Source organism: Cyprinodon variegatus, unplaced genomic scaffold (genome assembly GCF_000732505.1).
Source record: "Cyprinodon variegatus isolate N-32 unplaced genomic scaffold, C_variegatus-1.0 Scaffold236, whole genome shotgun sequence".
NCBI lineage: Eukaryota > Metazoa > Chordata > Actinopteri > Cyprinodontiformes > Cyprinodontidae > Cyprinodon > Cyprinodon variegatus.
The window spans coordinates 337,677-363,536 of record NW_015150689.1 but is presented as its reverse complement, the minus strand read 5'-3'; the positions used below and the strand labels follow the sequence as shown (position 1 = coordinate 363,536).

The 25,860-nt window shown below is 38.5% G+C and overlaps 3 protein-coding genes across 3 annotated transcripts; 1 reads left to right on the top strand and 2 right to left on the bottom strand.

The window, feature by feature from the left end:
- Positions 1–3,820: 3,820 nt before the first annotated feature.
- LOC107089049 (myelin proteolipid protein-like) lies at positions 3,821–9,608 on the bottom strand. The gene is made up of 7 exons (XM_015381570.1): positions 9,454–9,608; positions 6,764–6,950; positions 6,515–6,671; positions 6,211–6,379; positions 4,887–4,960; positions 4,728–4,793; positions 3,821–4,392 (listed from the first exon to the last, which is right to left on the bottom strand). The coding sequence occupies exons 1-7, from the start codon at positions 9,455–9,457 to the stop codon at positions 4,312–4,314; spliced, it is 738 nt and encodes a 245-aa protein (XP_015237056.1). The 5' UTR covers positions 9,458–9,608; the 3' UTR covers positions 3,821–4,311.
- Positions 9,609–12,078: 2,470 nt separating this feature from the next.
- LOC107089048 (protocadherin-20-like) lies at positions 12,079–17,194 on the bottom strand. The gene is made up of 2 exons (XM_015381569.1): positions 17,107–17,194; positions 12,079–16,664 (listed from the first exon to the last, which is right to left on the bottom strand). The coding sequence occupies exons 1-2, from the start codon at positions 17,152–17,154 to the stop codon at positions 14,133–14,135; spliced, it is 2,580 nt and encodes an 859-aa protein (XP_015237055.1). The 5' UTR covers positions 17,155–17,194; the 3' UTR covers positions 12,079–14,132.
- Positions 17,195–20,152: 2,958 nt separating this feature from the next.
- Positions 20,153–25,502, top strand: LOC107089025 (regulator of cell cycle RGCC-like). The gene is made up of 5 exons (XM_015381541.1): positions 20,153–20,309; positions 21,253–21,408; positions 22,042–22,122; positions 24,332–24,394; positions 24,939–25,502. Exons 1-5 carry the CDS (start codon positions 20,288–20,290, stop codon positions 24,944–24,946), a joined length of 330 nt encoding a protein of 109 aa, XP_015237027.1. The 5' UTR covers positions 20,153–20,287; the 3' UTR covers positions 24,947–25,502.
- The last annotated feature ends 358 nt before the right edge of the window (positions 25,503–25,860 follow it).

Sequence of the window (25,860 nt, the reverse complement as noted above, 5' to 3'; positions counted from 1 at the left end):
TTTCTTTTGGGCTTTATAGCCTGAGACATTTACCTCCTGAGATTAGATAGTTTTTAATTTTTTAGCAAATGTTTTAAAGGATTCCACTGTGAAAGTGAATAGAACGAGGTACTGTTACGTTACTCTAGCTGCAACCTTGTTTTTTTGTTTACATTGTTGGGTCATTTAACCTTTGTGCCGTTTTTTGCAAAGATGTTCAAAAATGAAAAGGATATCATCCATTAGAACAGTTAAAGATGTTCCATACCCTCACTGGAAACCAGTAACTTCACAGAAATCGCCAGTTTATTGTAAGGTCATAAGGTTTTAGGACTCGGATAAACTGGAAGAACTGCAATTAATGGTTTATTTGAATTCTACTGTATGTTAATGTTTGGGTACAAATTGAGTTATGTTGAATAAATCAACCTGTGAGCTAAAAGGGTGATTTGAAAACATAAACTCTTATGAGGGCTAATATTTTATTTGTGATATGAAATATGATTTTCAACTGCTGCCTCAGTTTTCTGATTTTGCATAATGTTTTTTTTTTTTTTTTAATCATACTTGTCTGAGAAAAATTTGCCTCTATAAGCCAGTAGCATTGCCCTTCTTACTACCCCCCCACCCATTTTTTTGGTCAACTTTAAGCTTGTTAAAATTATTTTTCTGTTTCTTTTAGTTTCAAGATTAAAACTACATTTGCTTTCAGTGTAAAAGAAGAAAAAGATTGCGTAGACGAGTGCAACTAGAAAGATCTGTTCATTTTAATTCTGTGCTGATCTATTAGACAGCTTCTCTTCCTGTACTTTGCACTACAAAGGGCAACACTGTGGAGGATGCTCTCCAGTGCTTGGCTTCAAATAAAACATAATACCAAATATTGATTCTGTTTGCATCTTTTTTTTTATATACCATAAATTGGTCCTTTAGTCTTCTGAAACCAAACTGCATACATTTTAATCACTTGATATCAATCACCACTAATCAGTCTTCCTTCCTGTGTTCATCTTAATACCCTTACTCTTATTGTGTGCTGCATAGTTTTTTTTTTTCTGGGACCACCCCCGTGTCCCAAAAAGCAAAAACATGTCTAAACTACAATTAAAATAGAGAGAAAACAGACATTGCATTTCTTTATTTTCATTTTTAACCAAGGTTGTCTAAGCAAACACTGAAATCTGATCTGGGCTTCGACATCCAAACCAGTTTTCTCATTATAGATTTCAGACAATCAACAAGAAAACAAAATCATTACTCCTAGATTAAAGAGAAATCTAACAGTATTTAAGCAATTCGCAACTTAGGAGCCTGTGGAAAGAAAATCTATAAATGTCAAGCAACCGCTATAAAACAGAAATGATATACATATACACCATAGGCTTATCCAACAGTTAATGACAGCAGAATTTCAGTGCTGTCAGGAGATGTCAAATGTGTCTGCAGAGTATGGAGAGGAGAGTGTCCCTCCTCTGTCCCTCTGCATCCTCCTGTAAAGGTCGTAGCCTCTCCTCTCCTCTTTCGCCCTGTGCTTTAGCATCTTCACATACATTTGGTACACAGCCAGGTGAAGGCAACAGTGCACCTGTGGACACAACGAGACGCAGTACAAAACAATGTACAAAACACCCGGACCCAGGCTTCTGGCCAGGAGCCAGGGAGGAGCGAGTAAACAAAACAGGGACTGACTCCAGATTCATTTTTTTTTTTTTTTTTAAGGCAGCATGATGACATTATTTCAACTGTTCCATTTATTTATTTTTTAAATTTCTCTACCAAAACACACAAAAGCAAAGGAAAAAAAAAAAATTACAAACAAGCTCTCCAGAAATAAAAAAAAAACTCACAGCTAAGGACGGTTTAATCTGTATAAATCCTTTGCAAAAAGATTTTCTCCCAGTGTTGATCAGAAGAGAAGTTCTGTATATTCAGATTTGCTTAATGCTCCCATTAAATCCATCTTTATTAGCTTGGACTAACGATGCAATGGAAATGTTGGAGAATTTAAAAAGGAAATTGCTGCTAAGGTTGAATTTAATATGAATTTTGTTTAATCCACTGATGCCCAAATAATACAGACAGTCCAATAATATCAAGATAGTACAAAAAAAGCCCATCACATTTTTGCAGCCATCAACCAGATTCTAGCATCATTTTTCTTGGATATTTGACCGCCTTTTTTTTTTCTTTTCCCTTTTCTCTCAACAGAACAGTAAAGCTAATTTAAATTAGTCGTATTTCCTCTGAAAGACCTAGCTCTTACTCTAGCTCCTGTCCTTAAATTTCCAACAAAGTTGAACTCTGGACCATTCTTTTTTTTTTTTTTTTTTTTGTTTTTTCGAGTTGGGACTTTTTTTTTTTTTTTTTTTCCTTTTCGGTTTTTTTTTTTGTTCTTTTTCCTTTTGTTTTTTGGGGTTCTTGCCCTTGCTTTTGGTTCGCTTTTAATTTTTTACGGCCTTTTTTTGGGTTCCCTTCCGGCCCGGCCCACCACCTAAAGGCTTGGTTTTTTTGGGGTTTTTGGGGTTCAAAAACACAGATTCCACAGCCATTGCGCTCTTTAAGAGTCAGTAATTTAAAAAACTTGCAGCGTAACCAGAGTTGTTCTGAAATGCCCAAGACAGAGCCCTGGAAGGGGGGCCCCAGATGTCACACAAAGGGCCGGTATGCATATTTTTTTTTTTATAAGCGCGCTGGTGTGAATTTGAGTGTAGCTTGGACAAATTTGAGCGAAGCAACCCCACTGGAAAAACGATCTAGAAATAAGTAAAAATGTCTTAAATTAAGTGTATTTATCCTTAATTTGAGTAAGTAAATGAGATAGTTTGCCAATGGAATGAGTATTTTTATTCTTAAAATAAGATAATTAGATAATATGCACTTGGAATAAGACAATGCAGTTGTGTTTTCTTATTTTAAGTGTAAATTGTCTTGTTCGATTGGCAAGATATCTCTTTTACCTCCTCAATCCAAGAACAAATGCACTTATTTTAAGAAAAAATGACTTATCTAGATGTGGATTTTTTTCCAGAGAACCCTGCAATGATTTCAAACGTAGATCCTAATTGTCGATTAGCCAAGGTTGATCCTGGCTTAATTACGGTAACTTTTATCTTATAGTCTGGTTCAGATGCGTAAAAGTCTATCAGAATGTGATGTTTCATCCAGAACATGACCCCAAACATACAGCACAACTGGTTTTGGAATGGATAAAACAGATTAACCTATAGCTTCTGGAATGGCTTTGACCTCAACCCTGTTGAGAAGTCACTGAAAAAAAACTGAAAGCTCATTCTAGGACACTAACTAAACAATTATTTAAAATTATTTAATGTATTAATGTAATTTTCTGTATAATAACATCCTGAAAAAAAGTTCAAATGCATCATCAAAAGGCTAAAATATATACGGCAGATGTGTATGTAAACTTCTGACGTCACTAGAAATGTTTTAGTAAATTCAGCTACAATTAGTTAAGTTGTGTTATACAATAACTACAACAAAATTGCTAACGATTAAAACAAAGCAATTCTTTTATCATAAAAAACAAAACTCAGTCATAATAAGCAGGAAACATTTTGGTGTGATATCAGGAGGTTACTTTATAATTAAGCACCTAGTGCTTTAGCCATCCCACATTGAGAGACATTTACAGACCTTACCAGATCTAACAATTCTGAAATTAATCTCTGATGCCATTTATTGCCTCCGTTTGAAGCAAGGCTACAGGATGGTCACAGAAATTTAACCCTGTCTTTGTCCAGAGAGCCCTCTCCTTTGAGACGTAATACAACCCCTCTTGCAGAGACTCGCAGTGCAGGTGGCCCCTAGCAGAGGCTTCTTATTGGCTCGATTTTCTAACTGGCATGACTCCATTGTTGCTTTTTTTTCTCCCGCCCGTGAGAAAAGTCCTGAGGTCAGAGCGAGACCGCTAGACTGTTTGTCTACTCCAATAGCAACCAGATGTGAGGCGTGGTGGCCATGCTAACCTTTAATCCCTTGTTCTGCTCAGCAGCTGTATGCTGCTATAGGATTTTTTTAGCCTATGTTTTAGTAAATTAGTACTCTGTTATGATTTGTCTGCAACTGATGGCAGAGATAAACATCGGAGTGATGCAACAAAGAATATAAGACCTGCTTTAAATCACAGCGTCAATTGAAACAGAGAGAAAACATACAAATTCTTATAAAAAGTAGGATAAAATAGTATCTTCTAAAGTCCATGACCATAGGTAGTTCTGTGCAGGTGAAGTGAAAGGATAGAGGTGTCGCCGTTCCCTTCAGATCCCCTTGTAGATGTCAGAGTGGTGACTGAGTGGACAGGAAGCCGGGTGCCTAACACCTTCCACCTATGCCCTTTCTCCCAAGATACCGCAGAACGGCAAAGTTATAGGTGCTTGACACAGTATAGGTCAGCTATAGAGAGACAAGGAGAAGAAAGATGAGGAGACCCAGGATATCTACAAACATAACAACAAGACATGATGGTGCTAATAGTTTTAGATTAATATAACAGCTCCTGTAATGGAGCATGCAAGTATAATGGCTGCATGCTTGGCTAGAACACCGCCAGACATTACAGCTCTATTATGCTGTCTGTGTCAGCTGACAAAGAGGAACAGAGAGCAACAGTACAAGAGTCATCAGTCATGGAGGCCCGAGATGCCTCTCTGCCTACACTTTGAGCGTTAGTCACATGAGCCATGACGTGGTTTTTGTACCCTGACCTGGCCCTCGGCTTCGACACTTACCAGAGCCAAGAGAGTGACGCCAGCCCCGGCGAAGGCAGCGATGTACAGGTTATAGGTCGTCTGATACTAACAGGAGGAAATCAGAATGATTATTTTTTTTTCCCATTTCCTGTCAGACCAGTGATGAAATGAAACAGACACTAAAGTTTGAGTTCTTACCTCTCTGGTTCTGCAAATATTGGACAGGGTCATACCACAAGCTTTTCCTGGTATTGCATTCCATGGCAAGAGTCCTGAGAGGGGGAAAAAAAACAAACTCAATTTACTTCTAATTGAATTACATAGATACAAACAGAAATATAAATATATTACTGTATTTCCTCGCTGTCAACAATCAATCACTTTTTTTCACTTTATATTTATGCACAGTGGGCCTGTGCTCTGACAAGGTTGCAAGTACCCGGTTTGATCCCCACAGCCTGCACTCTCGGTCCCTGAGCAAGACCCTTAACCCCACACTGCTCCCTAAGGGAATGGGTTAAATGCAGAGGTAAATTTCTCCAGTGTGAGATCAATAAAGTTCAATTATTTATTTAAAACAATCCAAACAGGACAGGCTATAAAAGGGAAAAAAAACAAACATTAAAATCTGTACTGATCTTATTGTAATAAGGTTACAAATCGCTCAGTGGAGCAATGTGTTGTGAATGTATTTCCAGCTGAAATTGTTGGCTTACAATTCTTTTGGCACTTTGGGGAGTCATTTAGGATCCCTAGAGCATGAAGGATGTTTGAAAGTTGTTGTTTTACCATCCGAGTTGCTAAATTAGATTCCTTGGAAATGCTGTTTCTAATGTTTGCACACATAATTCTGCATTCATGTCTTGAACGAGTCAAAAGCTCTTATGATTTCAGTTATTTGCAATGTAAGCAGATCCAAAATGTATGTCAAACAAAAGTATAGAGGACAGAATTTCAAGAGCTTTCCGTTAAGTTTAAATCTTTTAACAGGGAACACACAAGAAGTGCTGCTCTTTAGTTGTGTTTATTTCCGTTTATGTTTGAAGTCATTAATCTAGGAATGAGATCATAACATATGTAACAGTTTCAAGTTAAAGAACTATAGCGACCAGCAGGAAAGCTAAGTTAATAAGCTAACAACCATTTCAAATACAAGATAACAACAAGCAGTACAATCAATTTGCTTCTTGGCGGAGGTCTCTGCTCTGCGAGTGCTTTTCTAGTTTGTTGTTGTTTTTATTTCTACCCAAGCTGCTGCAGACAACAAATAGAAAATGTTTATAGGATTTGGGTTGTTAAGAGAACTGCAAATTGATTCATTTCCTTGTGTACCGGTAGATTATGCTCACGAATGGGATTTCAGTATTCGAATGATCACGCTTTAGGATAATGGCCAACCAATTCATATCAAATGCTGTCTGCACAGAGCAGATTCACTGGTATTTTCACCTGAACGATAAGAACGAACCTAATTAAATCTATACATTTACATTGTATAAAGTTGCCAAAACACAGATGTTACCGTATTGCCTTGCATCAACACAGAGCTGGTTGATACTTGCTGGCGTCTCGGTCAGAATGTCTACAACGCGGCAAGTTGCTTCCATGTTGTAGAAGAAGTAGACCGGCAAGGCCGAGAAGGCAAACACCAACAACCACAGCACAGCAAGAACGTACGTCATCACTATAAACTGCACAGAGACGTCACACATTAAGAGGCAGCACAAAAATGCACAAAGATTCCTGTGAGCCTAAAAGATTCTCAACATCCACAGGAAGCCAATCTCCCAGTTCCCTTTAACTTGTACCACTCTGGACCTGCTCACCGAGGAGCTGAGGCAGCGGCCACACATTGTGCTCCTGAACTCTCCGAAGGTTTGCTTGGCAACATTTGTGGTGTAGAAGCCCTCAGCCAGTAGCGCGATACAGTAGAGGAAGAAAAAGGAGGCCAAACCATAGATGACATACTGGAAATACTGAATGCTAAAAGAGAAAAAAGAACAGATAAAAAGGAAGGACTTTGCAAAATCTATACCACAAGAAAAAGAGAGTAAACCCCATAAAAAACAGCTTACACGTAGGCAAGAGTGATGTACTCTTGAAGGTTTCGGGCGAAATACGTCTCGATGAGTCTCTCTGTTTCTGTAAGGGCCTGGTGACCGCAACCGCAGAACAGGGCAATGCCAGAGAAGCAGAGCAGCGTGGCGATGAGGGAGCAATATGGCACCCCGCCCAAACAGCGCATACAGCAGTCATAGCAACCTGGTAGGAAGGAAAAAAAAACCTAGTAATCAGTATACATTTACAGCTTTTTCATTACGTTTTTTCCCCCTATGAAAAGAATCAACTTAACAAATTAACTGGGCAGGAAGAAGGAAAAATAATCTCAAAAATGAAATATCTGTGAACCAGAGAAGGTATATATATATATATATGAACCATAACTCAAAACTGGCTACCTCAGCAGATAGCCCAACTATCAGCCATTCTGTACTTAAAAACTATCAAATTTAGTGTGTGTTTATAATACAATTTTACTTAGGTTTGTGTATTCAAATTTAAAATAGTAATAAATAAATATAATATTGATGCTATAACTGTAATAATTGGCAGTGTAACAACATTATGTGGCACAAAAATCTCTGATGAAAGTTAAGTCTGCCCAGAAAGTTCGTATTCATTACGAGTAAGATTTGTATGCATCTAATGACCATTATAGTATTTCTATCAAAGTAGTTTTTGAGATTATACCATTCGGATATAAAGAAAACTGAAAGTCAAACACAGGCTGACAATTATAAGCACTGAAAACACTTTTGTCATCAAAAGATATAAAATTATATCCAACAATGATGATCTGCCCGAAGGAGATTACCTATTATTTAGGACAAACAGGATCACAAATAAAATATATGGAGGGGCCATTTTATGAAAGCAAAGCCTTTAAGATAATACTGCAAAATGTAATTATGTGGGAGATTTGTGTATATTAATGCCAGTTTATTTATATAGAAATGCACAGAAGGTTAAGGTATACAAGTATGAAATTATTTGTTTTTATAGCCATGAAATGGAAGTAGATGGAGAAAATGGTAATGTGTAGACGTGAGAGATGGGTGCATTTGACCTCCACAAGTTTGAAATTAGTTTGCCTGGCAACATTTTTTACACTCTGTATATAAAAAAGAAACAGAGAGCAAGATATTAATGTTATGTGTAATACAAGCTACGTGGCTGCCAACAATGTAAAAGGTGGCCTTCTGCTTTGAATCTTCCTGACTGAGCTAAACTAAATGGCTTCATTCAGATTAAACAACCATATGGGCCTAAAGACAGTGGGGATTTTAAAATATTGCTAAAAAAAATTATTTCTTTCAGTTTTAAATGGGTCAATGACATTCATTCAAAAATATCATAAATATTTCAAGTAATATTTCAAACATTTTGACCAGAAACTTTGACTAGATCATGTTGCAGAACTGTTCCTTTGAAAATGTACCATCCCAACAACTGTGATGTGCAGTTTAAATAAAAAGGGCCAACGATACAAGGGAAATGCATCTGCCTGGACCCCACCTCTCACACCCTGACTCCATTCACTACCCTGCAATGAAGAGTGTGAGAAAAGCAGGAGGACAAGGGACTGGAAACACAGCAAGGCAGAGATGGAGAGAGGCTGCTTTTGTGACTGCAGAGACAACAGTCTTTGTCCCAAAGCATTGTGGGGGCACAAGGGCCACCAATGTCAAGCAAACAAAGGCCAGAGGCACCTCTTTGCTTTAGACACACATATGCACACACACAGACTTCCTTCTGAGGAGACACAGAAAGGTTGGGGGAAAAAAAATTATAGAAACTGGGGTGTTGCCAAGGCTGAAGGAGGATGGAAATCTGAATAAACAATGCAACTTGTGTACATGTGTGGCTTTGCACACAGATGGGCACAATGGGAGCAGACAGACTGTGGTTGGTACCATTACAGTAAACACAGATGGCAGGAGGGGCAAAGCGATAGCTCTCTAATTGAATATATTTACACCAGCTTAGTTGGCTGTGAAACAGAGACACAGGCCTGTAAACTGACCTCTCCCAACCAGGTAGGATATCAGGCTGACTTTAAATCCACCCGGCTTAAAAAGTAAAAAGACAAACTCTCTTGCTAAAACACAAACCTCACAGCTCAACGCTGCTTATACACTGAAAAAAATAATACAACTTAATCCTATTTAGTTCCTTTAACACAATAGTTTCATGTTAGCAGTGTATGACATAAAACAATTGTGTTAAAGTAACTAAATAGGATGAAGTAAATGCCAAAAACTTGCATTTTTTTGTTTTTTTTTCAGTGTAGTCGCACCTTGATTCCAATTAACCAATTAACGAGCAGCGGCTGTGCCCCAGTGGCTTTAAATGAAAACATTGAGAAAAAAAAAATAGGTGTTTGAAAATGTAAAGCTGTGGCTATAGCTCCCCACTCTAAAATGGAGAAAGATTGCAATCGAAAGTAAATGCGACAAGGCTCCTCTTAAAGCAGCCCTGCCATCTGAAGCATGAAATAAATCTCATAATATGAGCGGCGCGTCAGGCATTGATAGCTGCCCTCTAAACTGGCAGAAAAGACCTTAATAACTTCTGACGCTCCCTCACAGGCCCTCTCACATCATCGCGCGATCACATGTAATCAAACAGAGATTTGATTTAAAATAAAACGGAATCTGCAGAAAAGAAGAAGAAAAAAAAAGGGAAAAGGTTTGAAGTTTCTTACCCATGTTTGATATGAAGAGTTGAAGAGTTGACTCCACCGCAGATCTGCTGGTAATGCGCGTCTCTCTCTCGCCCTCAGTCCCTCTATATCAATCCCTCAGCCCCCAAACAATGGACAGGGCCCACGATGAGTGCAAGTGCAACTTTAAAGAAACAATGTCGCTTTTCAATGAACTTCAGGGCGAGGGATAATGAAGAGGTCAGGGCTCCTCTACTTGCAGATGTTAAGGAAGGTCATTGTTGATGCTGATTTGCATGAAGGGGGGCGACGCGCATCTTATGCAAATTCAGAAGGCTTGGGTTTTTGTTTCCATGGAAAAAGTTTTATTCAGCAGACCAGTAATCAAACTCAGGGGATTATTTGCCAAGATGTAAACCTAATGTTTCCCATGTGGCAATTTCCAAATCACAGTTTTATCAATACTAATCTGAATGTACACCAACATGTCAATCTTAATAAATTAGGATGCCATCAGAAAAAAGTTAGATGAGGTCAGAACATACACAACTTTTTACAAAAATACAGTCAGGTAAAATGCAAAAGAAAATTTTCACACACAAGTCCCGTTAGTGTTGTGCAATTGCCAGAAATGTGAAGCCTGTTTCATGCGGCTAATGCAAAACTTTTTAATTATCTCAGTAGATCTGTATTTATGTTTCTTATAAAGTATGAATGTCCTGATCTTGATGAAGGTTAATGTTCTTGCCACCCTGAGTAAACAAACATTTCGTGGTTCTTGCAGCATCTTTAGTCCTGTGTAGCTTTGGTTGTAATAATAGCAGCTTTAACTCTCTGTTTTGTTGACTATCTTGTTTCTACTTTCTCCTGAAAAGATTCATAGATTTTCTATTTGATTTAGGTCATGGATCCTGTACACTTTTACTCTCTGCCTTGAATCTAAGACTGAATTCAAAATGAAATGCAAAGAGGAAAAGAGGACTCTGGACCTTTAAAAGGGTTCCGTTTCTTTTCTCAATCATGCTGATTCTGACATTGTCTCTGGTTCAGGAGAAGCTTTACACAGGAATGCAATCAGTTGTGTAGCCTATACCCTGGATATATTTATGACTATAGAAGTTCAGCCACAGTCCCCACCTTGTTCATGCCCCCCAAACTTTGAAGTCCTATTAAAAAGGTTTTCCTTACACTCAACTTCTATTGATATGTTTGGTTACAGCTGTCTGTGAACACCATTTAAACAAATAACCTTAGTCTTCTAATTCCCTTGGTCCTACACCTTAGAAATTGACTTTCAAAATTATCAAAGAATACTGGAAATATGGCACTATAACCACCAGGATGCCATCATGGCAGAGATGGGAAGTAACGAAGTACAAATACTTCGTTACTGTACTCAAGTAGATTTTTCTGATATTTTTACTTTACTTTACTACTTATTTTTATGGCGACTTTTTACTTCTACTCCTTACATTTTTACACAAATATCTGTACTTTCTACTCCTTACATTTAAAAAAATTGGCTCGTTACTTTAGTTTTGAATCATTTCAATGGAGTTACCGTTATTATTTTTCACGTCATCAATACCAAATTCAGTCTAATTGGATGGGAATCTACGTTGCATTTGACGCACCACTACAAGATGAATCGACAGATTCGGCGGTATTCATTCGCGGCAAATCATTGCAGCTTGGTGGCGGTGGCGTTAGCATAGTAGCATGAACGACGAGATGATTGAAAATGAACACAACGGAGATCTAGTCCTATTGGCAGACATCCATTTAAAATGTAGGCAACGGCATGAAAAAAGTGGTTTCTACTTTTACTTTTATACTTTAAGTAAATTTACAAGCCTGTACTTTGTTACTTTTACTTGAGTAAAAAAGTTTATTCAGTACTTCCACTTTTACCAGAGTATTTTTTAACACAAGTATCTGTACTTTTACTCAAGTACGGAAAGTGAGTACTTTTGCCATCTCTGCATCATGGGGCTGTTGTTTTTCAGTATGCCTGGGTTATGGTCTATCTGTCCCTATCAACTAAACTCAACAAATGAAATAAAAAATAATATATGAGGTTCACTTTTTAAACAAAGTTATTAAATATCTTGAAGAAGTTCACTTTAGGCTACTGAATTTGAGGTTTTCCAAAAGGGGTTCTAGAAAATTCACAGATATGTTTTCGAAATAAGCTATTTCTTTAAGACATGAGATATGACTGTACCACAGATCATCCCACATACCGGTAATTAAAATAATCACAAAGAATAACTTTTTTTCAAAAATATTATAGCACAACCTTTCAGTAATTTCAGTGGTCAAATGTTAAAAAAGTATTTTTTTATTGAATAAGAGGATTCATACAATTTGATACAGACTTCTGAATTTTAAGGAAACAACTCAAAACCTATTTACATAAATAACATGATCATACGGAAGACGATGAGGGCCACTGAAAAAATAAAATAAGTTAACTATTTTTTAGATATTATTTCAGTTTAATATAGGGAAAAAAGTCAGAATTCTGAGATTAAAGTCAGAATTGTGAGAAAAAAGTCAGAATTCTGAGAAAAAGTCTAAATTCCTAGAAAAAAAGTCAGAATTCTGACTTTTTTCTCATACTGAAATAAAATTCAAAAATCAGTTAACTTTTTTTTTTCAGTTTCCCTAATCCTCTTTCGTATGATAATAAATGTGTTGCTGGTAGAAAGAATCTCGTGCAGATAGTCAGTTGACGCTGCTCTTCAGACTGAGTAAAACAGTCAGATCCTGTTTATGAGATAGAATCAAGAACATAAGAAACCGCCTCAGATTGTTCTGCTATTGAACCTGATTTGTGTTTCATCTTCGCCATCTTTAACGGTGTGTTATGCTCTTGAATGTTCACAAACAAAAAAAAATCAAGGATAGCTGAAAGCCAGATGATTAGACAATTGAGAGGCAGCGAGGAGTAACGAGTATCTGAATGCCTCTTGGTTCTTAAATAAAACAGAAAAACAACAATAAAAAAAAATAAGTGCAATTTCTTTTTTCTTTATCCACACAACTCATATATGGCATGATAAAAAAAAAAAAAAAAATCTCCCAAAATGCAGCCACCAAAAGATCCTCAGGGCATTTGGATCAATTGTTGCTCTTATTCTACAATTAAAAATTGGGCTTGAATAGATAAAGTGAAACCTGAGAAAAACAAGATTCCGTGAGAACAGAGCAGAGCAGCAGGGATGCATCACTGTTCTCAGGCAATATGACAGCTACAAAGTGAGAGACTGTCTTCTGATTCATCCTCTCCCTCTTGTTCAAATTTCACAAAGAACAGGATTTGCCATCATCTGCATCCACTAGATGGCAGACTTTCCTCTGACAATTTTTTTAAACTGCTTTTTAACTTCGTACAGCAAGATACATATATATATATTTTGAAGTAAACAGGTTTTTATAAATCATCTAAAACGAATTGCTTCAAAGAACAATTTGTGAGAAGAATGTACATATCTTTATCATAAATACAACAAATGACTTTATCTTGTAATCCAATGGAGTTTTTAATTTCCTTTGTAAAGAGGCCAGTTTAATTTAATTCCTAATTTGGTTTTGGAGCGCCTTATTTGATCCCAGTTAACGTAGTTATCCTCACAGTGCAGGCCTTATTAGATTATTTATTTTTTGAAGCAGCGAGCTCAGACATCCTCAGAGACACAGCTCATGTTATACAAGCCTTGTTCTCCTCTAACCAGGTTGTTGTACATTGTGTATTACAGGCTCCATCTCCTTGCTTTCTTTCCTCATCACATAGGCCTACCCTGAACTGTGTTAAAACAGTTCCCCCTCCCTCTCTGTTGCAATTGTTTGCTCTCAAATTTGTAAACACATTGTACCTTAGCTCATTCATATTTAATGCAGAATTTAACCTGCTTGAGATCTAATTTGTATTTCCAAATCTATCTAAACACTATGCCAGCTGCTATTTGTAAATACATCTTTAAGTAGATTGTGACTTCACTCTGAGCTTCAGGTATTAAAACAGAAACCTAGTGGGAAACACGTAGAACAGTGTTTTTTTCTTTCTTTTTCCTTCCCTTTGGGTGCGATCCAGCCATGTGGGTGAATACTGGAGTTATCAGGTAACGGCTGGAAGGCGGAGACTTGAGATGTTTGTGTCACTCGGCTGTTCGTGGCTGCTCTTAAGTCACGCAGCTTGTCCTGGGGTTACTCCTTTAGACACTTTCATCACTTCCCCTCAGAAGGAACATTAAACCCTTTTGTATGTCTAAATACTGTAGGATCCCCATCAGTCAAAGTCAACAATCTGAGACAGGCCCCAAAAAAATCTAGTTGCACAGCTACCTTAAGTTCCATGCTCTCTTGGGACCTCTTAGGCCTGATAAAGCAACATTACCTCTTACTTGCTGTGATGTGTGCTATCACTCACTGGCTTTACTGTGCACATCATCCGTGACTAGTTATGTCAATGATGTTAGAGTTTGTGAGGAGAAATGCTTCTCTTATCAGTTCTTTCTCTGGACACATTTTGTGGGGTCCTTATCAAAAACCTGTTAGATTTTTCTCTTCTTCTGAATACAGAGTAATTGCAGAAGCATGTAGGGCTTTTTTTCTGAGCCGCACAAAGCCCATGACAAACGCTCTCAAATTGTTTAATTCTCTGACTGTTTTCATCCTTGAAACTGTGAGCGAGTTTTCTCACTGCTTGCTTTGAGCTGTTATTCATCAGAGTAATATTTTTCTTTGAGTCTGAGTGGAATCTCATTTTCTTCTGCTTGTCCGTTCTTTTTTTTCCGTGGACATTTTCTGTGTTTCAGATACAGACAAACTGTTGTCATAAACAAAACCATGGTTACTATCGTCAAACTGGGAAGGAGATAAAAGCATATCGTTTTCATAGATCTGTCAGGTTCTTCCACACAGATTGGCGACTTAGAGGCACTTGAAAGCAAATCAGATCTCCCGGTCCATGTAGGTGCCCTGTCTAAATGACACTGGTCTGTGCTCTCATTAACCAACAAGTTAAACCAGACAGTGGAGTAAAGAGGAGTTGGTTTCCCATTATCTCTTATTACAATGAACAGGTGATGCATTCCCATATCTTCCTTTAAAAGTGCCTGACTTAAGGTGATGTTCCCTGATTTTGAGTCAACCTGGAAGGGGCTGTTGTTCTGAACTGACTCTGGCGAAACAACAGAATATGTAATCTCTGAATTCAAGCCTAAATCCTCATCAACGGCATAGATTTTTGCGATGGCGGTACCCGCCGCAGTACCTGGTGAGACAGCAAGGCATGAAAAATTGCTGACAGGCAGGATCACTTTAGGCGCATTGTCATTAACGTCTTCTATAAAGACGGTAACCAAGGCAGTGGAGGTCAAAGCTATTGGATACCCATTGTCGCTGACCTCTAGGTAAAATACATAGTGGTCTGTCAATTCACGGTCTAAGTAGGAGGTGGTCTGCAGAGTCCTTTTGATGCTATCCACAACAAAAGGTGCATTTCCCTTCACAATTTTCAATTCTATATTTCCATTCTCTCCTTCATCTGGATCTTTCACCTCTATGTTCCCAACCTGAGCGAACAGTGGGGCATTCTCAGGGATGAAAAAGATGAAGTGGGAGGTATAGAAAATAGGTGTATTGTCATTTTGATCTACAATATTAATAATTATAGAGGCCTGAGACTCCAGGGGAGGAGATCCACTATCTTGAGCAAACACAAGTAGTTTGTAAACGTTGTTCAACTCCCTATCCAGGGGAACCGATGCAGACACTAAGCCTGACACTGAGTCAACTTCAAAGATGCCTGAGATGCCTTTCTCTAGCCTGTATGTCACCCTGCCGTTGAGTCCGCTGTCTGCATCAGACGCAGATACCTGCAGCAGCGTTACCCCCGGCTCATTGTTTTCCTCCACTTCTAGCTGGTAGAGAGACTGGGAGAAAAGTGGCGCGTTATCATTGACATCTTCCACCATTACCCTGATCTCTTGCCGTGGTGGAGCGATCACAAGTCTTTCAGATGAAGTCCTTTGCACTACCACAGAAATTTGATATTCACTTTTCATCTCATAGTCTAGGGGCTTTGATGTGGAAAGCAGATATTTGCCACTCTGTGGGCTCAGAAAGAAAGGCACGTCACCCTCAATAGCAAGAGATGAGTCTGTAAAGCTGCTGTCACCCTCGAGCTCTAAAACAGCTAAGGCAGTGGGAGGGTGGTTCTCTGGTAACACAACAGCCTGGTTGTGATGCTCAGCTATGAACCCGATCTTGATTGTTAGACCTTGGGTCGCCGTGGGGAGGAGGGATACGGTTACCTGAGTCTCTGCTGGTGGGCAGTGAAGACCGCTGGCTAACACTTTTAACACAAGCTCTTCAGAGTCGTCTCTTTCCAGGTCTTGTATTAGCCTGATGTGACCAGAATGATTGTCGATGATAAAAAGTTTCATAGCTCTTTCAGAGACCTTAGGACTGAAAGAATAAATAATGGCTGCATTTGGGCCCACATCAGGGTCTGTAGCCACTACCTGAGTGACCACTGTGTCCTTCTTGGAGTCTCCTGAGATTGTGGCGCTGTCTGGGCTGTCAGGACTAAAGCTTGGACAGTTGTCATTAACGTCTAACACCGTAACAACTATAGATAATGATGCGCTCAGAGGCTGTTCTCCACAGTCAGTAGCCTCCAGCTGCATGTGATACACATCCAAAGTCTCTCTATCCAAAGCCTTTTCTACAATCATAATGATGGATTGTTCTTCCTCTTCAACCTTTAAAGAAAAAACTCCACCAGAACCTTTGAGTTTGTACACCAGTTGTCCGTTTGGTCCACTGTCTCTGTCCCGAGCTTGGTCGTCCAGCATGAGACTGGTTCCTATAGGTACATCCTCATTAACATTTAGCTGTATTTTGCTATTTTCAAAATGTGGTGCATTGTCATTGATGTCCTCTACGATAACAGAAAACAGTACAAGGTCCACAGAGGGCCCCACAATGGCATTGTGCAAAATGATGCAGTCGTCATCTTTTTTCTCCCCAGGGCAGATGTGCTCACGATCCATCTTTAGCTCTTTAATGTATAAATCCCCAGTGTTTTCGTCCACCAGCAGGAACTCCTTGGTCAGGAGATGGTAGGGAGCTGGGAAGTGTTTACTTAGTGATCCAACCAGAGTACCAGGCTTCAGTTCCTCCTTGACAGAAAACTGAATGGAGCCACAAATGATCTGTCTGATATGAAGCATGACCAGCAAATTCTGAGTAAAGGAAAAAAAAAGGTTTTATTCTTTTACAGTCCACATCCTTTTTTTCAATGTCTTTTCTTTGAACCCGGAAAAATTCCTGAGGATTTTCCCTCAGGATACAGTGATATCAAATGTCACAGTTAAATGAATTACAGCAAGAATGCAGAATGATGGCCTTAAGATCCCTTTCATCAACATCTACTCAATTATTCTCACAAACAACTTACATAAAAAGAGAAAGAAAACTTAAAAGAAAGTTAAAATATAACAAAGTTACACAGACACTACAAATCCCAATTCTTTAGAGATGCCTGATGTGCTTAACTGTTCATGAAATCAACAGATTCTAGTATGTTGTCTTTTTAAAAATACCATTTAAGCTTCTTTCTGTGCCGAGACATTGAGACAGTAATAATCACCCAGCAGGACTGATAATCTCCTTTGATTCACTGACCTGCAGAAGTCCAGCCCAGTTCATATTATAAGAAGTCCCATGGCCCATTGCCCTCACGCATGTTACCCAAGTCGCCCAGCAGCAAGTGATCTCTGAGCGCAGAGGCAGGAATACAAACCTGAACAAGTGAAGACATAATTTGTTGATGCCCCTCCCACTAAATGCAAACTGCCTGCCCAGCTTCCTGACAGATAAAATGTAGTGTAACAACAGGTTTACCTGCATGGAGGAAATTCTTGCTTTTTGTCACAGAATGAAATCTACAAGTAGTTATCTGTAAGCAAGCTAACAAAATATCAACTTATAGTTTGTTTATTTGTTAAAATATCCAAAAAAGCTGCATATTAATACACATTGCTGTAAAAAAATACTATTTTAGCCAACTAGGCTAATTTTCAGCAGGAGTCTCTGGGGCAGACGACACAAGCACAGCAGTAGTTAAAATACAGTACTGACTATATATTAAAAATACAATGAGCTCCTTAGCCTTTTAATAATGAATGTGGAATTTTGCATTCCTCCTTTTGTCTTTCTGTTTGATAGTAAGTCCTTTATAAGGTTTTTTTTTTTTAAATCTTTTTAGTGATCTTTGTGGCACTAATTCTGTTTGAGTTTAATGCTGGAACATGAATTGAAATGGTAAATTTAAACGTTTAAAGATAAATGCTGCAATGTTTTTAGCATTATCATTGCTTTTGTATTAATTTAGCAAGCATTTTACTTCACTTCTGGTGTATAATTTATAGTTTGGCAAAAAAAAAAAACGTTTTGTACAGCTAAAATAACCTGGTACGGCTTCATGTTGGCTCTTTGACAGGCTTTCAGTAACTAACATGCTAAACGCCTTTGTATAAATGGTAAAAATGTCTGAAAAAACTTTGAACTAAAGATTACTTTTATTTTTCTTAAATTAGCTTCAGTTATAAAGATTTTATACAACTAGTAAACACTCTGGGTCAATGAACTTTCATGATGTTGCCATCAGATTTGTTTTGTAGGACTTAGGGGGGCCTCTGTTGGCAGAGCAGGGTATTACAGTAGAGTGGGGCAACTTAAAATATCAGTAAAGAGTGGCTGGGACAAAATATAGAGATTTTTTTAATCTTCTAGTGCCAAAGGGGACCTTTCTGCTTTCTTTGCAAAACAGAAAGGCCCTCACTACTCTAAAACCTAAAAAAAGTCATCAATAAGGCGGATGATGAATGTGTGGTGCTCTGCAATTCAATTAAAGCAGATCAAATATATGTATAGAGTACTACAATGTTTTATATAAACCTACACAATCAACACACTGCATTCTGATTCCCCAGATCTGGAAAAAAAAACAATCAGGTAATTCACTATATATATGCCACTAGATGTGACATGTATATCATAAGTCAAATCTGGTGAAGTAGATGTAAGGTTATTGTAAGGTTATTGATAAGTAAACTAATAATAATTTATACCTATAATTAATTAGTTGAATTACATTCCCCCAAAAATGTTAAATATTTTTTTCTTGTGTTGTGTAGGAATTAAACAAAATGCAGATAAATAGTAGTGGGGGAAAAATGAATAAAAAATTCAAGAAGAGCTAAATAAAAATCGCAATTTATAGAAATCATCAGTTCAATATGAGCATAAATATGACCAATTTAGTACATATATAAAGGTCTCTTCAATGGTTGTACAAGATGATTGTTTAGCCCACATTCATTTTTCAAGTTTCAAAGTTGAGAAAGCCAACCCCCTGAACATTATGACAGAGATTGAATTAGAAATACTTTAAGATTACGGAACTGTTAATCACACATGAAAAAAAGTTTACAAACGGCTGGGAGTACATAATTATACATTTGAAGTAATTTAATAACCTTTAAAAAATCAGTAGTTGGGGCTGGACAGTTACACCACCTGATAATTTCAGTAGTGTTGCAACGATTTTTGGCCCAGATGGGTGGCAATAGTTGAATAAACTTCTGGCTCTCAAAATGGTATTGGTACCCTATTTGTTGGTACTCGTCTACACCGATACCATCATTTTAGTGCTGTATAGTCAGTGTTGCAACACTAATTTTCACACGTTAAACACACACACACACACACACACAAAATAAGTAACGTTTTCTTTAAAACTCACAATTCTATCTATAGAGGAAATACTACTTATATTGTGTTCCTGTTTGGCTTTGACACCACCCTGGAGAGAAATATCAGCTGTGCTGCTACCATCATCACCTTTGTTTACAGATGTTGGAGGTTGGCCTGTTTTTCCAGTGTAGTCCTGTTTCTCTGACTGTGACTGGCTGGATGTGCTCTCTTCATCCTCTGACATGGGAGCTGGCTCAGAGCTCGTCTGCCTGGCTGGGTGTTTCCTGGACGGGGCATTGTTTTATAGTCGCGTTTTGTATCTCTGCTTCTGTCTCCTTGAACCCCAATCAGCCTCGGCAGATGGCCGCTTCCTGTTTAAAGGGAGTTTTTCCTCTCCACTGTCGCTACAAGCATGCTTAGTGTGAGGGATTGCATTTGAGTCAATGAGTCGATGCAATCAACTGGTTTTCCTTAGATAGAAAACTTTGAATAAATCTGACTGGATGATCTGGTGAACTGTAAAGTGCCTTGAGATGATGTGTGTTGTGAATTGGCACTATAGAAATAAAATGAATTGAATTGTATATTTTGATGTTATTAAAACGTTTTTTTTTTAATTTTCCAATAATTTAATTGGAACTGGTGGTGTTTTCAGAGGTAGCTATAGCGCCCCCTGGCGTCGCCACTGTTAATAAAGTAACGAAATAGGATTTTTCTTGGAGAACTCGGCATTACAAATAATAAAACCAGAAACTGATGCGCTCAGAGCTCCAGGTAACTATCTGTATTAAATTATCTCATAAATAAATGAAAAAAAAAAAAAAACATAAAAAACAAACTAATGAAGTTTTCAGACCAAGTTAAACTACAATATTCCACTTCCATGTTGAAAGCATGCCAGGTATTGCGTAACGGGTTCCTTTCTGCTCCGACCATTCAACTTTCCGCCCACTGTTTTCCACTTACAGTAGACTTCTGAGCCTCCGCTGCAGCTTGATTGGTCAGGCAGCTCTTCTAAATGCTGAGAATAAGACTCCAGCTTCCTGACAGCTTCAAACTGCTCTGAGCAGAGACACGCGGCAGCTCGTGGTGAACTTCGTTTTCCATCATGTCCTCAGAAATTACAGTTGGTGAGTCCAATAATACCTTAAAAACAGAACTTGAATTATTGCAGAGATGGTAAGAATAGAAAAAATACTTAATGTACTATATTATAATTCTTAACTGTCAGTTTGTTTCCTGCATATTGTGTGAAACAAATGCACCATGGTAAACTAAATTACTTTATCAGTGCTCCAATGATTTAATCCCCCAAATTTTGGAGTTATGATAGCACATTTAAATTTAAAATAATAAAGTTCATAACATTGTAATGGCTAGTCATAAACAAACTTGTAGTGTCAGAAGGCTTTTTTGTTATTTTCTTTTTCTTTCTTTTCTCTAATTTATCTTCAGATACAAAAAAACTAAAACTAAACTGTGTTGTTTTTCTTTTTAACTTCTTTTTGTACTTTTTAAGGATATTTGTACTAGAGATTGTATTGATTGATTAATACAAGTTTTTTTAAGGGCTGCTGCAAATTATTCTATATCAGTATTACCCTGAAATGTGCTGCCAATTTATTTTGTGGGCCGATTCTTTTCTTCTTCTATTTAAATGATAAAAGTAACAATGATGAAAAAAAGTTAAACTTTTAACAAAAAGAACCAAATCCAAGAAAACATGTTATGAATAAAATAGCAAATAGAGGGAGGAGTAATGCGGTTTACATGATCTCCTGGCATGGCTGCTTAATAGACTTATAAATCAGCAAAAGCATGCACATATTGGCCAATGCCGATACAATAAAAAATGCTAATAACAGCCAAAAATATCAGCTGGCAGATGCATCAGCCTATCTCTACTTTGGAGATCCTTAATATCAAACTGATTTGAACTTTTTAAAATTCAGTGCTGAACTTTATTTTCACTCCCTCCACCGCCGTCTCAGCCTTGCTGCTCCTTGTCAGCCTCAGTGTTTCCTTTCTGCGGAGTCTGGGCCTGCTTTCAAACTGCTGTCACATTTTCCACAGACTTGGAGCTGGAGCTGGGCGACGTGCTGCAGGAGTTCCAGGATGTGGTGGAGGAGCTAAAGGCCCCCTCTGAGAGCAAACATCATTCTTACCAGCACGTCCTGCATGAGGCCAAGAACCGCATTGATGACAGCGGGGTGGAAGACTCTGACTACAGTGAGTCAAATATATAAATAATAAAATGCACAAAAACCAACATCATTGTAATCAAGAAATGTTTGCTTTATAGGAGAGAATATGCAGGGTGTGTGGGACAAGAAAGACATGATCTGCTGTTTTATAACACTGCCTGTTGTCCCTGTGTGTATCACTTGGCGATCTTTAATAGCCTAAACAACTGCAGCTTGACACTTCTAATTTGCATGAAATTATCAGTACAAGGGGACACATACCCTGCGCTCTTCTAGAAAAGTGGCTGTTTGGCTAATGATAAACTGGAATGAACTCCAATTATGGATAACCCATCTTCTGTAATCGTTCTTTTTTTCCTTTCTATTGTTGCTCATTCGTCGACGGTTATGAGATGAAAGAGGAGATGTTTTCCTCTGCTCCCATGCGTCGTCATTATTGAAAATGTGCTGGCCCCCGTAACGTTTTGAAAAGGCGAGCTGCTTTCAAGTGTTCAAGCTGACGCATGGGAGTCACTCACAAACAGGCATTTACCTTCACTTTAGAACATACTATTATCATCATATGTTGCTGTTGTATTGTAATTTCTGCAGCTCATTTGCATGGAATACCCTTAGTGCTCATTTTCTCTTCTACATTTCTCTTTGCCCCCCCTTCCAGGCAGTGGAGCATCTATGGGAAACAGTTTGAATACCAGCGAGGAGGAGCTCTACAAAGCAGGAACAACACTGGCTCTGAAAGGTACTACAAGCCTCCTATCGTCCCATCTCTTTTCAGATAGCCATTGCTCTTACGGTGATCACTATCACTTTTGCTTCTGATCACCATAACAACAACATGCATGCTCCTCACATTAAGCTGCGAGCTGTTTTGTTATGAAACAACAAAGTCCCTCCTGCTGAGACTGTGGCTCCACAGCACCCTACTTAGAGATTCTCCTGCAGGGCCTCGTGTGGCGCCTGTCTCAGGTGTCTGCTTGTGTGTAAATGAATGACTCCCCATATATTCCAAAGGATTTACATGCACATTCTGTCGGATTGTAATTGACATAACACACACAAACCTGACCAAGAAGGTGTAAATTGCTAATCTTCATGGTTTCATTGCACTGTGCCTGATTCCCTGGTTAATTTGTGCAGCTTTTGACATTTTTAGACATTTGGAAGCAGCGTTTCATAGCAGGCCTACACACAAACGAACAAACACCACATTAGAAAAAACTTCGACATTTCTATTAATTCAATGGGCAGACATTAAAAAGTATTGACCTAATAAGGAGAGGGAAGACTTATTAGCTTTTTTTTAAATCCATTTTTTAGAAGAACTTGATTGAAACAGAAAAAAATGGAATCAACTTACAAAATTTCATTAAAAAAAAGCATTTTTGATAGTTTTTTTTTGTCTTTTTCAAAAAAGTGCTATAGCGTGCTAAAGGGGAGATTGAAACACATTTGTTAAATAAGCTGATGAAGATTCTCAGTCATCCAGGTCATAGTCGTTCTGTAAAAGTTTAAAGAACAATCCGCTGGACTTGGTTTCCAAAGGTTTGAAGATGTTTTATTTCCCCTCCAGGAAGCTTTCTCAATTCAAATGTCTGGATCCGCAGTGAGTTTGGGGCTTTATATAGCACAGTGGATCCAGACATTTGAATTGAGAAAGCTTCCTGGAGGGGAAGCGAAACGTCTTGAAACCTTTGGAAACCAAGTCCAGTGGATGGTTTTTTAAACTTTTACAGTTTGTCAAATAAGTTCTGACATTGAACGTAATCATTACCCCAGGGTCCAACTGAGCGCGGTGTGGCTGAGGTGCGAGAATTGCAAAGAGCCCAAATGATTAAAATCATAGTGAAAACTCACATTAGCTGCAGTGCATTGCGTTTAAGCTCCCCATGAACTGTGCAACTCTTGGCCAAATCATGTGTCAAGTATTGGCAACTCACGACGAGCTCCTGATCGTAAAGAAATCAACCCTGTTTAATGTTTTGGTCATGAGGGAATCGCATGTGACACGACCAGACTTCAAACTCTTAGATTTTTTACATTTCACATGTCAGAACCTCCCTCCCAAAAGAAAGTTTCTTCTGTTACTACCTACCTCTATTTATTGCTTTGCATGTCGGGATTGTTCAAGACCCCGACCTGTCTTCGTGGGTGTACTGTGTGGCTAGTCAGATCGCATCTGAATCGCAAACTCCTCTCCTTGTACCCCAGTTGGCCTCAGCAGATGGCCGCTCACATTGAGCCTGGTTCTGCTGGAGGTTTCTTCCTGTTAAAAGGGAGTTTTTTCTCTCCACTGTCGCTACAAGCATGCTTAGTGTGAGGGATTGTATTTGAGTCAATGAGTCATTGCAATCAACTGGTTTTCCTTAGAAAACCGAATCAATTTGACTGTATAAAATTAAAATAAGACATAGTATATTCCAGGCTCTACCGAGGCCGTACGGAAGTTTGGACAGACACTGCTGCAGCCTTCGCTTCAAACTCCTGATTTTTTTTAACAAGCCAAACAGGAAACGTCAGGCGCCAGACAGGAAATAGTCCTGGAGAATTCCAGAATAAAATTAACCCACCAACTTGATTAACGTGTTAGTGCAAATAGAAGAGAAACACAACAGTTACATATTATTGTATTTATGTGCATGGACATCCCACGTGAATTTCCTTTCTTACGAGCTTTTGCATCTGGAGCTAGTCCAACCTGGTGGCAGCATTCAGTTAGACTTTTTACAGTGCAATGCGCAATGTCCTGTGCACTAAAGATGACCTAATTTCGGAAACAATAAGCTGAAAATAGTTCTGCTTAGTTTCATATTTCACCCGGGATTTTTAGCCAAAGGAAATACTACAAATCTGACATATATTTCCTTACAGAAATGTTCCATTCCTGCTTTTTTAAAATTCAACAGCTAATTCAATTATATTTCTATTCTTTATCTCCTCTGCTTCTTCAGCTAAGCTGGGAGACACAGACGAACTTGAGAGTTTTATCAACATGCTGGACCAGGAACTCGCGGGTATGTATTTCACTCACTCTTGTCTCTATGCTTTTTACACTTAAACTGATAAATGATTGGGCTGCAGTATGCTATGAAGGTGAAGCCACTGGCTGGACTGCATCTTTTCCTGCTTCCTGAAATCAAGCAAAGCAGAGGCCCTTCTGTTTATCTCTGAGCACCTTTTATATGTAAATGTCGTGTTTAGGGACTAGGAGGTGGACTATCTACATGCACTTTAATGTTAATGGCATACTTGACTGCATGAGCATCATGATCCTCCTATCAGCTTTAAAAGAATGGTGCATAAGGGGCCCATGAGGGTGTATATCGGCCCATCCCTGCACATGAGTAACAGTGAAAAAAAACATACATCAACTGCTGCCAATGGTCTCGACACAGAAAATTAATGTTGCAAATTAATCGCAACTCCCTCTGTATCTTTACAAGCCTAACCCATTATTCACTGCATGTTTGTGGCTGTGCATTGATGTATGCCTGTATGGTTCTCTTTTTATAAACTGTGGGTTGTTGTCTCACTCCCCTCCCTCCTCCCATTCTGCAGAGATGTGAACAGAGATACGGCGAGGCTGAGAAGAAAGTCAGATCCGCGCCAGAGCAGATCTGATGGAGCGAATGTTTCTCTCGCCTCTTCGGGGACAAGGGAGGAGAAAAAGGTTTCCTTCAGAAATTAAAAGGGCACTCGCTTCAATTTTGAAATGCAAGAACACCCTCAGACACCCCTCGGCAATTCTGCGTCCAGTCTGCACCGCCACATCAGGTCTAAGATGTGTGACATATTCCCCCAAAATAGACAAAACTTCCATCTGTCTGACATGAAAAATGCTGCCCGGAGTATAAGGGAGAATGTTAAAATTCTCATAAGTGCTATGCCAGTAAAAGGCCCTAAATCTCATTTCCATGTATTTTTAAAAAGCCTGGGCTTTGACTGGTTTGAAATTACAAATTGCACTTTAGTTTGAAAGCCTTTTTCTTAACATGCAATGAGTTTAGATCTGCTGTAAGTCATTAAAGGCTACTTTTGTATCAACATATAAAATGTACAGTTTTTGTGAATATTTTTTTTTAATATACTTTGTTTTATACATACATACATACATAAATAAAGCTACATTTGAATCAAACGTTATCTTTGATGTCTGTTTTCTGGTTTTTAGTCTAGTTACATGGAGTTTTAAAAAAAATGGTTGAGAAAATAGTTGAGGGATGACTCGATTGGGCTGAGCTATTGCCTCTGCAAACAAGCAAAACCACCGTTGCTAGTGTCACTACGTCTCTTAGCAGCCCCTCGCCCATAACTGTCTGTTTGTTTTTCTGGTTTCCTGTAACCTTGTTCTGATTATGCGAGTTTCACTTCTTCCACCAAATCCGGAAAACCACAAATGTCGCTCAGACAGACCTAGGATCCCACGTGAGGAAAGCAGAAAGGGGAAATGCCAGTATTGTATTCTGAAAAACTAGGCTTG